Source organism: Kryptolebias marmoratus, linkage group LG17, assembly GCF_001649575.2.
Source record: "Kryptolebias marmoratus isolate JLee-2015 linkage group LG17, ASM164957v2, whole genome shotgun sequence".
In the NCBI taxonomy this organism is placed as follows: Eukaryota; Metazoa; Chordata; class Actinopteri; order Cyprinodontiformes; family Rivulidae; genus Kryptolebias; species Kryptolebias marmoratus.
The window spans coordinates 14,384,048-14,398,428 of NC_051446.1; the positions used below are offsets into that span (position 1 = coordinate 14,384,048).

Here is a 14,381-nt window from a genome sequence, read left to right on the forward strand (position 1 = left end):
GCACATCATTTTTTATATAAGTTAGACATTGAGACATTAAACAAACATGTGTAACTGATTACGGTTGGTTTATTAACAAGATTACATGTAAACTAAATGTGATTTGCATTTATAGCAAAAAAAGATGATAAATAAGATTTAAAATAAAAGTGTTTCTGAAGAAAGGTAACCATTACAGCTACTAAAAGACCCTTCACTTCCAGCTTTGAAGAGAATATTTTGAGCTAAAATCTGACTAAAGGATGTGGAAGCTTGGCTGTGCAGTTTCTGTGTTCTTGGGGGATTTAAGGGAAAACCGTACATCCTACAGCAGTGAGAGATGCCATGGGTTAAAGGAGACAAAAACACCTATGTTTTGTTGTATGATTTGTACCTAAAAGGGTTGTAGGAGTACGAGGAGTTTGTTTGCAAATGGTTGGAAGATTTTAGACTGCTCTAAAGTTGACATTATTAACTGTCAGCAGAAAATTCTCCAAAAAAAACATCATAAAACCTAAACTGTGATTGTGAGAAAATTGTTAAAAAGTCCAACTTTCTAGGACCCGTTTCAACTTCAAATAACGTTTCTTCTGTGCAGAAAGGCTGGGTTTTCTCATCCGTCTCACCAAAATCCCATTGATCTCCACTATTGTTGTTATTTTTCTCCCTGCGTTTTATTTATTTTTTGTCCACATTGTACAACATTCCTCTACCAAAAGTCGTAGCCCACAATTCCAAGTCAAGCAGCCCATTTTGGTGTAAAATTAGCATATTTTGGTTCAAACAGGCAAGAAGTTGCAGCACATTTAACCAGAATGGTAATAATGGTATTTTAATGTAGAATCCCATTCACTGAAACATACTGCTGATGTGTTTCCAAGCATACAACACAACACACAAGTAAAAATATCCTACTGTAATAACCAAACAGCCAAAATTTACAATAAAGTTACAGAAACAATTTTAATGTAAAATGTGTGATAATGTGCAGATACAGAAAAGGTTTAAAATGTCTGTTGATTGTCTTTGCTTTGATTTAAAAAGATGATGTTGAGTCCTCAGTATGTAAGTTGGATCCTGACAGATGTTGCAGAAGTATTTCCTTCTGAAAACTAAGCCGATTTATTATATTAGGACACATTTTTACTGAGTGTTGCCTGTTCTCTGTGTCACTTAGTGGTTCAGGTTTCACATATTAAAGTCCTGCTCAGAGCGTACAGCATTAAAAGCAGAGAAAAATGTCTTAACTTAATGTAATATCTGTATCTGAGAGTTGCTTTTCAAAGTAGTTTGAGATTTCAGTCTGACTTTCATTAAACAGTGAATCGATGTGTGTTTGGGCCTGAGTCACATGGACAGGCTGCCCCTCAGACTTCACACACCGAGCCTTTTGTCAGAGTCGGGACTGCAGAGGTGACATCATGGGGTGTGCTAGGAGGGAAGAGGACTGGACTCAAGTGGGACAGATTTAGCCACAAAGGAGCAAAGAGACAACATCAAAATGGTAAAATAACCTTTTATTACTCAAGAGCCGATAATGTAATTTGGTCTGTGATGCAGCCTAAGTGTTCAAAAAGATTGATATTCCTTTGACAGTGTTTTGAGATATCGTTCAGTCGGGATGTTCTGCATTTGTTTTCAGAGGGTCAACGCTACGATGATCCCCGCGGTTCTTCTCGGTGCAGCTCTTTTGTCTTTGACTCGTTCCACAGCCCCAAAAGGTAGGAATTAGGAAAGGATCTTCCCAGAAAAAAAAACAACTCTTTGCATAAATTTGAAATCAGAAGCAATCAAAAAGATCCAGTCCGCTGAAGGATGTCTTAAGGGGTGTGAATAAAGTTAATAAGAACACGAGCAAAGGCCGGATTATTAACAATACTGATAAGATTTTCTCCAAAAGGAAAAGGACAAAATGTTTGTTAAAAGAAAACAAAAGTACAAAAGTACAGCCAGGATTTTTTCAAAGTCTCTACAAGCCAAGATGGAAGGGGTCCGAGGGTATCTGTTTTGTGGTCTTTAAAATTGGGAATGTTTGGTGCCATCCATGGTTTTAAATCATCCAGACAGTCCACTAAAGCTTTCAGAGTAGATGTAGAGCTCCTTATGACATTACAGTGAAATTAAATGTAATTCACAAAGAAACCTGCAGCTGTTTAAACTCTAAAAGTCATTTTAACTCAATGTAATTCACACCCCATTTGAGCTTTTTGGTCTGATTTACTTCAGTGGGCCTGGCCAACAAGGTTCTGGTCTTCCCCTTTGAGACGGACTTCAGCTTCGTGGCCCTGGTCCCTCAGAAGGACATGGCGCTCCGGGCCTTCACCCTCTGCCTGCGTGTGGCCACCGAGCTGCCGGAGGAGCGGCAGATCATTCTGTTCGCCTACCGCACACCTGACTACGACGAGCTCAACGTGTGGCGCGAGAAGGACGGCCGCGTCTCCTTCTACATGAGCGGCGACGGCACCTTCTACCACCTGCCCCCGCTCAGCACCTTCCGCACCAGCCTCTGCCTCACCTGGGAGTCTCGCACCGGCCTCGCCGCCTTCTGGGTGGAGGGGAAGCGGAGCACCTACCAGGTGTACAAACCGGGTCACGGCATCCGCCCCAAGGGCACCGTCCTGCTGGGGCAGGACCCAGACAAACACCTGGGGGGGTTGGAGGCCACGCAGAGCTTCGTGGGAGAACTAACGGACCTGAACATGTGGGACTTTGTGCTTTCTCGGAGCCTGATCCAGGCCTGGCATTACGGACACAAGATCCCCAAGGGAAACATCTTCGACTGGGCCACCATACAGTATGAGCTGAGCGGGAACGTGATGGTGGTAGATGATGACTGACATGATGTGAAGTCCAGTGCAGACAGGGTTCAGGCTGTAGAGGTGAGTGTTGGACTGATACTCGTGTCTTCCTGTCTCTTAGACTCATAGCCGTGGGAACATGTGGTGGTGGGGGTTATCAGATGTATCATTAATACCAACATATTATTGGAGCTTAAACACATGAAGCACCAATAAAAAAACAGTTTTTAGTTGTTTTTGCTTCGTTATGTTTAAATGAAGCTTTTGGATGTGAGTCTCCTCTGGTGTCCACTGGGGTGGTGCTGTAGCACCCTCAGCAGCCTCACTTCCCACGGCCCTGGGTCCAACAGGATCTGTCTGTTCTGGATCTCTGAAGAAGCAGCTTTGCTTTGTGGACTTCCATCTTGGCTGAATATATCTTCTTTGTTTTTTGGTCTGCAATGAAACACACTTGAAGCAAAAGTCCCGACCCCTCCCTGGACTGCAGCCAAACGAGTAACTGGGTTTATTCTTCTCATCTCTGCATGTAATTCTGGGCCTTAAAGCTGCTTCTTTTGGTAACTGTCACAATTTCTTTTTGTGCATAATCTGGTGTGCAGTAGCTGAACAGGTGACTGTTTAATTGCACGTATTAACTGATGAAACATTTTAATTAAGAACAATGTTATATGTTGTTGTTTTTTTTTTTTTATATAAATTTTTTGTTATTTTATTGACCGTCGCCAAGAAGGTATATGTTTTCGGTTTGTAAGGGAACAGAAACCACTTTGCCCAAGCCAAATGAGTTTGTTAGCTGAAGTTTCAGAACATGCATGAAAAGCTGTAAACAGAGTGAAGTGTTTCCAAGTTGCAGGTTTGTCAGGGAAATAAAAAACAAACAAAACATGATTCATAACGGCAGAGTTGGAGGGTCGAGAAAAGCTGTCAGTAAAATCAAAACGGAAGGCCTACAGGTAGATTTACGCGTCAACAAATACGATCCGAGGACAGTTTTTACAGACAGACTCTACAATCAGGACCGAGCTGTGGGTGAGGCTGTGGCCTTCACTGTCTTTTAATCTACAGTAAATGTTTCTCTAAAGAGCCGTGCATATAAGATCAACGAAAATCTCACGAAACGTTTTAATTTCCCCTGAAAAAAATCTCTCAAACAACAACCTAAAGGGTACTAACAAGTAAAAAAACATCCACAAGTTTTCATAATCCCGTAACGCAGCGATCCGGAGAACTGCTGCAGTCTCACATTTGTTGTTTTGAATCTATTTATTTAAAATGTTTTCAATACTCATTTGTTCTCAGAGTTTGGAAATCTGAGTGTAAATAAACGTGAAGTTAAAATATTAGTTATGAACACAGGGTGGCGCTCTTTACTTCAACTCATAAAACAGCAACCGTGGAGAAAATAAAATTTAACCTAACCTGCATCCACTAATGTGATTTAACACCAATAAATCCTTTAAATGTAAAGATCACAATAAGAATAGATTTAATATGGAGCAAATTTATACATATTCCTATCTGCAGTGTAAATATGTAAAGAATAAAAATGCTAAATAATAATATTACTATTTTCTAAAGTGTTGTTTTTGTTAAACATCATCAGGTAACATACAGTTAAAATGAAGAACAGTTTGAATATTGATAGCATGTAAAAATTGATTTTAGTAAATTATTATCTCGATTAAATTGTCAAAATTAAACAAGGTTTTAAAAAAATATCATCTGAGAACTCTTCTGTCCCTAAAGCCAGAGCACATTTGATTATTATAGAATAAAAGTGGTGATAAAGATGTCGTCTTTTTAAAGCACCGGCAGCTCTAATGTTGCCTTTGGTAAGCACAACCATTCATGAATTTTCCATGTGTGAACTGATGTAAGAGCGCTTCTGGGTTTGAAATAAAATCTTGCCACGTGCATAACTAATCCTGTTTGTTATTAAAGACATTATTGTGGCTTTGAACTCCTGCAGCTCCTTATTAATCGTGTGCGTTTTCCAGCATCTTGGAGAAATTTTGAATAGAATTTTAAACAGATCTGGTTACGTTTTTTGCCTTTAATAGTTTGATACATTTTTCAGTTTAACTTGCTCAGAACGACTTGTTTTAGAAATGTAATTTGTTTGTTTTTGTGTTTCCTGTTTCTTATTTTCCTGTACTTTTTAATTTATTATTATTTTTAAAATGTAACTACTTCTGCATACTTTGTGCTATTTTAGCCCTTCGTTATTCAAAACCTTCAGCTCATTCAGGAGATGGATGCTGTTACTTTTGGTTTTTGTGATTTTTTATACTTTTCAAAATATTTAACTTTATTTACAAATATTTTACCCATAAAAATACATAAAAATCTCTTAAATTCCTTCAAAAACATTGTTTTCTTTGAAATCCACTGACTCTGTGTGTCTATATTTTAGCTAGTTGTTTGCTACTTTAGCTTTTAATTAGCTTTTTACTACATTCAGTTTTTAGGTTTCACAAAACTACTTATAGTTTTTAGCCTGCCTTTTATTACTTTTAGCTTTATTATACATTCAGCTAACCTTATGCTAGGATTTAGCTAACTTTTTGCTACTTTTAGCTAGTATTTTGTTCTTTCTAGCTTTCACCTAGTCTAGTGTTCTGCTTCTTTTAGCTTTAGGCACTCAGTTTCAGCTTCTTTGAGAGGTTTCAGCAGTCTTTCTGCACTTTTTTCCAGTTCTACTTCCCTGTGTTTCAGTGGTAACATGTCATTAAAAAAAGAAAAGAAATCTACTAAAGTTTAAGTGATTCTTTCTCCTGGGTTTCCTCATTGGTGCCAAGAAAGACAAGAATTACTGGGTGCTTTTTGCTTCACGTTTCTTGAGTGATTTTTTTTTTGTTTGTTTTTTAACCCTACATGGCAACACAAACCCGGGACAAATGCTTTCCACGTTCCTTGCAGAAACCGAGGCATATGGAGTTGCTTCACCAACAAAGGCCCCTCAGAATGGACTCGGGCTCGGATCCCTCTCCATCCAAGTGTAACAGCAACTCCGTGTGCACTCATCCTCCCCGCCTGCACCGCCATCGTGACCTCCTTGCCGAGGCGGAGGGAGAAGTTTGCGGCGCGCGCAGGCCTCCCTTCGGGGTGGGAAAGTACTGAATGTGTGTTTATTCGGACCCAATCAGCCGTCGGCTCTCTGGCAGCGGCTAAATAAGGAGGAGCTCTGACTGCGGGTCAGCAGCCAAATGTTCCACCTTCTTGGATGTTGCAATGCATCAATCGCAGTGCCCACTCACTGTGTGGGAACACCTTTGTGGACCATCTGCCCAAGTCTGCCTTCTCAGCCCTCTGGTATGCAAACACACACACACACGCACACACACACACACACACACTTCAAGGGAGAGAGCATTAATTCCTTCTTTTTGCATCTCTGCCCAACAGTAGCACTAAGTCTTCACTCGGAATCATGCAAAACTTTGACCATCATTTCAGATCACAATACTTTTGAATGAAAAGAGCATTAATATGTGTGTGTGTGTGTTTGTCTGTAGTGTTAGCAAAATATCTCATGAACCAGCATTGAACAGACTCACAGAAAAAAACAACTCATTAACCTTTGGAGATAAATATGGCCTCTGCTGCTACAAAAAAGGGCCTCAGTTCACTCAGCTTTACAGATATTGAGCTGATTTTGCAGTAGTAGTCGCTGAGAGTCATTCCTGACGGTTGAGGCATCTCGCAAGTTCTCTCAATATTGCTTAGAATGCACTTGGGCTCAAAATGGCTCCCACGCCATCCACGTCAACATGGGATGAAAGCTGGCGGGCGATATGCATCCCTTCAAGGATCGCTTTGGAAACAGAAAGGGGCACTCAGTATAAATCAAAACAAACAAGTGTTTTCTTTTAAATATAAAACCTCCATAAAAGATGCTTCTGCTGCACCCCATCCCTTTTCTTTCTGCTCCAGAGAGGAGGGCCTTTTAGGTGCTTAGCATAAGAAGGGGGGGAAAAAAACCCACAGACTGGATAATTATTCCCCGTGTCCCTGCGTCGCATGTATTATCCGACTGAACACACAGTGGCGGGGCTCCCTGTGCTGCTCGCGGACAGGGCCCATGAGAATCTGCATACCGGCCCCACGGTGGCGGAGGCGAGGCGAGGCCCTGCCGCTGACTGTCCGACCGTGCGACCGTGCGAGTGGAGCTGGTGAAGATGTTTTCCACGCGAGAGGAGACGGAGGCCGGCAAGAGAGGGAGTGTGGGGGAGCAGGAGACAGAAGGAGGGCCGTTCTGGATTCCTTCGAGCAACTTCAAATAGATTTCCAGGCAAAACATATTTGCATATGCAAGACAGTGCTACGAGCTATCTGAGGGAGCTGTGGCATGTGCGCATTGAACAGATGGGTCTTTTCTTTCTTTCTTTCTTTTCTTTTCCCCCTTTTTTTTAAAGCTTTCTTGCAGAAATTTCAGCCCATTAAACTGAGATCTCGGGCTGCTTTTAGTTGGAGAAGCTCTCCGTGGTGCTGAAGCATGAAGCTGCCCTTAGTTTATCCTCGACAAGAAACGTTCATGTTCAAATCTCTGTTTGGAGATTCACTGTACAGGAGAGGAGTAATGGTGCCCTTTCGACCTGAAGAGAAGTCAAAAAAAGGAAACTTTCAGAAAGTAATCGGTTCTACAGCTGATTCAGTTTTGGAGTCGACCCAATTTAAGATGGCTGTCAGTCAACTATAAATAATAGATATTTATTTCAAATCTTTGGTCTGGTAATCACTGAGACTAATTCACAACACATACTCCAAGTGGCCGATGGTTGCCGTCAACCCTGCTTTTGCTGTTAGCAAAATATCTTGTAAGATAAAATACAATCAAGTTTTTTTTTGTTTGTCTGTTTTTTTGTCACATGCGCAGTCAATATGTGGTTTTTATTCCTGCATCCAACGTTCACCTAAGGAGGGCCACGGGATGAAAAGAAAAATAACACAAGTAATAAAAATATATGCTGTAAGAAAATGAAATGTTAAATATTTTCGATGCAACTTGCAATGTGGCATAGGATTTGGGCACAACGCCGCTTACAAGGTTTGACCAAATGAGAAGTAACACAAGATGATCCGCTTCTCATCTGAGGAGCCTTCTCGTTTCAGACAGAACCACGTGGAGTTCTCACGTTGTTTTTTAGTTGGGCTCTTTGTTGTTGAGAGATACTGGATTTGCTTCATGTGCACAAAGGTGAAGACTGACATCTTTGCCTCTGTTGGACGTTTGCTCTTTGCTTGACGAATGTGAACGTGTTCCTCTCGTTTGGAGAGACCTTCACAACCCTCAGGAGGGAGAGTGATTTGCGTGGGAGTTCAGAGCAGTTTACAAAGTTCCTCTTAACTCGCCAGAAGGGTTACATTTCTACTTTTACAACTAATCTAACTTGATTGAATCAATTTTTTTCTGTTAATGCTCACTAAAACCACAGCATGCAGAAGGAGAAAGAGATCTCAGCTCTCTTTTTTCCCTCTGCTGCTCACTCTTTCTTTCTTTCTCTCTCTCTCTTATCTCTCGCTCTTCCTCCCCCTCTGGGCTGCATGAAAAATTCACCAGGCCTTCCCATTAGAGTCAGTCTGAATCAGGGAGCGAGCGTTACAACGGTCACCCGTGTGACACTTTCACCCCTCGCCGTTTAGCAACACAAACGTTTCGTTTCCAAAAGACACAGAGATTTCCATCCCAGCAGAGGCCACTCTCAGGCCGGGCAGCCAATACAGACGCACGGGCAGCTCTGAGCTGTTGCAGCCAAATGTGTTACAGCTGAAGGTTTTTTCACACCGAAGGTGAGAGGACTGTGACCTTTTCCTGGGTGTGAGTGCGAGAGCCGGGCGGCCGAGGGCGGTGGGATACCTTCAGGCTGGACGGCTAACACCGAGCCGTCCACCTCTGAGTGTCAGAAACACTCACGCTGAAATAAGGTCGGAGGAGAACGAGAGGAACAACGGCAACTTTAAAAAAGGTTAAAAGAGACCGTGTCAGAGGGCCTTAAGTTTTGAAATTTGTGAGTCATAAAGTATTTAATCCCAGCACAACACATAGGTCTAAATTATTCTTTTGTTCAAATAAAAAAGGAGCTTGGCAACTAAATAAATAAAAACAACTTGGCAAAAATACAATCCCACCGCACAGCTGAACTGAAAATAAGATACTTTAAAGTCTTACTCTGTTTTATTATCTCTGACACATTTGAGAAGCCTCTTTCAGTGTTTCATGGGCTGATTTAAAATATTCCAGCAATTAGGGATGGCATTGTGGTCTGTTTTAGAAATGTTAGGACTGTATCTGACCAGTCTGCGCTGACGACTAGTTGGAGATGCAGAATTGCAAGAAATTACATGAAGTTTCACTTGGAATCACACTAAATCGAACAGAGAGCTGGAAGTTCACCAACATACAGCAATGTCATGTAAATTACTTTGTCTCACTTTAGTCATAACGTGTCTCAATTATGTCACAATGTGAGATTATCTTTTTATGGCTTCAAAATAAAAAGGTCTGGATGAAAAGGTTCGAGGCGAGCTGCAGACTCCCGCAGCAACTCTGGGGTTATTATGAGGGAAGATTTGTCTTGTAAGATTTTCATAAATATGAAAACATTTTTAGAAACTCCTTCAGGAACGAAGTTCACAGTTTGTCTCCAACAGTCCCAGCCCAGTGAGATCCAGCCGTTATCAGGGAAACAGTACAGTAAAATCCAATGTTTCGGGTGCTTCATTCAGAATAAAAGCTTAAAATGTTCTTAGGATAAGAAATTTTTTAATGTTTTTTTTTCAATATTATTATTATTTCGTTGAACCATCAAACCTTTTTCCAAAGTCTGACATCAACTAACTCGAGCACTTATTTTAATTTATCTTATATTCCCCCTTTTTAAACCTAACTGAGTATTTTTTGAGTCTTTAAAAACAGTGATTTATTGGCTATAAATTCTAAAATCTGATCATTTTTGTTTTCCTGGTATTTCTGTTGTCACAGGAAGGTAATTTAATAATTCAGATGTAGGGCAGATTGTGAGAAAATCCAAACAATTAAAAAAATTGTTTTTTAATAATTAAAAAACAAATTGTATTATATTTAACATCAACAAATTAATGTAAATAATAAAAATATTATAGAGCCTTTTAATGAACAAATTAGTTTAAAGATAACAGTCAGTCATTTTGTTCATCTTGCCGATGTGAAATCCTTGTTAAAAACCACATTACGTCCACATTTTATACCACATCTAGGAGTGTACTGGCAGAGCTTGCTCACAGAGCAGGGCTGATTGAGAAATGAAGTCAACGCTTCATGTTTCAGTGTATTTAAAAGGAAGATCTCTTGGCCCCTGAGAAGCAGCACATCCTTCTGTTTTGTCGCCTCCTAAACCTCAGAGGAGCGCAGCCCGGCGGAGCAGAGGGACACGAGGCTCTGTGGTTAAATGCGTTGTGGCTTTCAGCTGTGAACTCCCCTCCGTTGCCTCTGGGCTGGCCTTTCCTCCGAACATACTGTCGGAGCCACGCTGCAGCGTGTGGAGCTGGGCCTCCTGATTAAATATTACAGCCCTCTAAATGGATGGAGATTAGCTTCTGTGGGAATGTTAGGGCTTAATTTACCCCCAGGCCAGATGTGTGTGTGTGTATTTAAGGGGGAGCTCTGAGGGGTGGCCCTGTGTAAATGGATTCCATGTTTTCAAGAAAAGGTCGATCGAGGATGTAGTGTGGCTTCATGAGGCGAGATCGTTCTGCAGCATTCGAATCATCTTCATCGTCATAAATAAATACATCAAACATATCAGCTGTGAGTTTTTGGTAATTATTTTCTCTTCACTTTCAAATGCGACTCAAACATCTTATCATCAAACTTCTAAAGAAACCAAAAAAAAGTCTTCAACGTTTAAAATATTTTGATGCTAATGTGTATATTTCTGAACCTTTTTGTTCACAAATTTGTACACTTTTGTATAATACTGGAAGATTTTGCTCCTTTCAGTCACCTTAGATGCTATGATACATTTTGGTCTCCAGCTTGATGTTCCATTATGTTGTACTCAAACAAATATTCTGTCTCATGGAAATATTATGCAGTTTACCATAATTTTTATAGATACTTATTTTAGAAGGTAAGGAATTTTGGTTGTTGCTCTTTTTAAGTGATCTGCCACCACAGAACAGCGTGTTCATGACATAAAAATACTACTAAATCAATTCAGTTTGACTTTATTAGTCATATATGTTTAATTCACCCAAATGGAATGAGTGACTGTCATTTTAATTGCAAGCTGTTTTCTCTGTTCTGTTATTTCATCTCCACTTCTGTGCTGAATTATTGATCAGCTGGTTTTGTAGTTTACCACGTATAAAATGCTTTTAAAGACGTGAGAGTATGTTCTGAGGTCTTTGCATGTAAACCCCGAACTTTATTATTTATAAACACATGTACCCTTTATGGAAATGGGGATCTGCTCGAGCAGCCGCTCCTCTCGTCCTCGTGCGCATCATCCGTCTTCTTATCGGCGTTCTTCTGCGGAAATGTGCGTCAGATGTATCACTGCGAGGCCTTAATTCTCTGTTAATTTTCTCCTCATAATGGAGAAACACATTCATCAAGCGCGCACACACACACAGACGCACCACATGTGCGCATCGGGTCCGTTCGGCGTAAACACACTGCGTGTGCACTCCCAGAGACACAGCGAGACACCATGTCACCACATGCACACAGACAAACACTCTGTGCCACTGGGCAGGGACTAGCCTGAAAGATTGAAAGCAATTAAAACTATCATCTGCAGTGGCTCTGGGCAGGCCCGTGGCTGCGAGGGGGGAGCTGCCAATGTACATCAGCCTCTTGCTCACCACAACGCGCAGCGACATAAGAGGAAGGAGATGCAGCCCTCTCCGAAACACATTGCCACTGCGCCCCTCGCACATGTTTGCTCACACAGAGCTGAAACCTTCAGCTTAACGAATCCTGGAACACTTAGCTGGAGCATCCCAACACAGCTATGGAGTTAAAGAAGCACTGTTTAGAAGCCCTGTGATGAGATATGGGACATTCACTGCAGGTAGACTGTTTATGGCTTCATTATGGCCTGGCCTGAAGCATCTGCATCCAATCTGCCCCTAGGGGAAAATACACAAAAACAAAGACGAAACAAAGAGTCTAATAGAGTGTTATAAAAAAGCTAAATGTGCCCATGGTGCCCAGGTGAATGCTTGTTTTTTATGTGCATACTGACATAAATAGACAGCAGAGCCTCGCAGGTCAGCAGAGGAAATAGTTATTGTTCGTCTAAATGGTTTTGTGTTTTGGGATGATTCGCCCTGTGCTTGTACAGCCACACACACACACCTGCACACATCAGTCTGATCTCATTAAGTGGAAGTGCTGTAACTCCAAGCTGTTTGGGCCAAACTTAGAGCAGTTTACCTGCGTACAGATCCCTGGGAATGCTAGCTGTCTGGTTCTGTCTGGACTGGCCCTTAACAAGTCTCCTCAGGACAACCACATCACCATTATCAACCCCCGTTACCGTGCCTCTCTATCTCTCTTCCTCCTTCCCTCTTCTTCCCCTCCGATCAGCTCGCCTACTGTCACTCTCACTTAGCGTCGACATTAGCACCGGTGGTTTCCTCATCCTGGCTCTCCTCAGCCCTCCCCGCCACCATTTCCCCTTGGTGCGTTTGAATACATATCTCCGATCTTCAGCCCCTTCTTAATTTGACAGGCCCCTGTTTTGTCAGTCTGACAGGCCCATAGCAAGACACTAATAGGCCACAGAAACCACCAGCAAAGGCACCAGCCAGGGCGGCCCCTCCGGTGCCAGTCCCCATCACTCTCTGCGTCTCTCGGGGCGATGCAAGGAGGGAGGGGGCTCGGGGTTGGGGTGGTCAGGCAGGAGCGCTGTCACACCAGGCCACAGCAGACTGGACCAGGCCTCTGTACTGACACCCATCACTGCTCCTCTGTAATCTCCACCAGCACCGTTATCACTCAGCGACAACACACACAAAGAGAGCAAAAAGAGCAGCCAGTGGGGGTGTCTAAGGATCTAATGACCGCGGCTGCTATACTCGCAGCCGTGGTCTCTGTTGTCACAGAGGTGGCTGCTGGAGAAGAGAATTAACTTTGTGAGGGACCTGCCAAGACGGAGATGTTTGTGGAAGAATATCTGTGTTTGTTTCCCTTTAGGCCACCCGTCTGACGGATTGTGACCTGCTATCTCTGATCACAGTTAATTGGCAACCAGTGTTAAGAAGAGGAACATTCAACATGATGGTGATTTCGTTTTTCCTCTTCTCTTTACATGACCAAGACTTATAAACAAGTCCATTGACAATAAAGTTACAATTTAATAAGAAAGCCATTTTTTTAAACAACAAATAGAAATACTCACTGAGTCACTGTCTAGACATAGTCCTCAATTAACTCTGAATATATCAGGTTAAATTTAGACCCCATTTAGCACACACAATTTAATCCCTAAAACACACAACTCAAGTCATTACATCATGTCAAAACCCTGTCTATAAACCTGATAACATTTTTGTGAGATTATGGATTCTTTACTTTAAAATAGTTTTCTTAAGTTGACCATGTTTTACAAGAGTCGTTATGATTCTGCACCTCTGCACATCATTACAGCCATACAGAGCCCCTATCTGTAGTCTGGTTTCATCTACAGATATGAATAAAATCTCTCAAATTCAAATCAATACTGGATCACACACCCTGACATGTGACTGTCAAGAGCAGGGGTGTCCAGTCCTGGTTCTGGAGGGCCACGATCCTGCATGGTTTAGATGGTTCTCTGCTGTAACACACCTGATCTGAATGACTGACTGATTAACAGGCTTCTGCAGAACTTGAAGACCTGCTGAAGAGCAGAGAAAGATCTGAAACATGGAGGATTGTGGCCCTCCAGGACCAGGGTTGGACACTGGTCAAGAAACAGGAGAGAACCATTTCACATCATTAATATGTAAGACTCCCCTGATCAGGGCATCTCGTCAGTCAAAAGTTTACTCAACTCTGATACATTCAGCAGCCTAGGCACCAGCAGCACATACAGGGTCTATTGATGCTCCACGCACCTACATTTATGAAGCAACATGGATGTTGTTTGATTGAGAAAACAGCGACACAACTAACCAAACTGTCATGGAAAAATGTGGAGGTTTAATATTTGCCAATGCAACATTCTTTCACAGCACTATGTTGTTTTTGAGAAAGAGTTGTTATATAAACCAGAAAATCATTTTGAAAAACAGGCGCTCATCTGGTTAGCCATAAGACCGCCCTGGATAAAGATTTTTACCTCTTTCTCCACAATGTGCACCATGTCTGATGTCACAGCTGATAAGGTAGTAACTATTGACAGAACCTCTGAATTCCTCACTGCGTTCTGACACAGACAGAGAGGTCCAGAGAACATCGAGGCTGGGATAGGAGCCAGAGACAGCAGATCAGTCAGGGGAGGGGGTGTGCGGGGGGACACTCCTGGGGTCTTTCGTTTAGTGAATTATTAAGGTTTACTAATACTTCATAGATCCCCTCTTTGTCCTGTCCATTACCGGCCTGTCACATCCTCTCGCCACAGTCAGATTGACTCACTT

At 42.0% G+C, this 14,381-nt stretch overlaps 1 protein-coding gene across 1 annotated transcript; it reads left to right on the forward strand.

Annotated features, from left to right (window-relative positions):
• Positions 1-71: 71 nt before the first annotated feature.
• crp1 (C-reactive protein 1) lies at positions 72-4,693 on the forward strand. Its single transcript, XM_017418575.3, has 3 exons — positions 72-1,483; positions 1,622-1,700; positions 2,206-4,693. Exons 1-3 carry the CDS (start codon positions 1,481-1,483, stop codon positions 2,814-2,816), a joined length of 693 nt encoding a protein of 230 aa, XP_017274064.1. The 5' UTR covers positions 72-1,480; the 3' UTR covers positions 2,817-4,693.
• Positions 4,694-14,381: the final 9,688 nt, after the last annotated feature.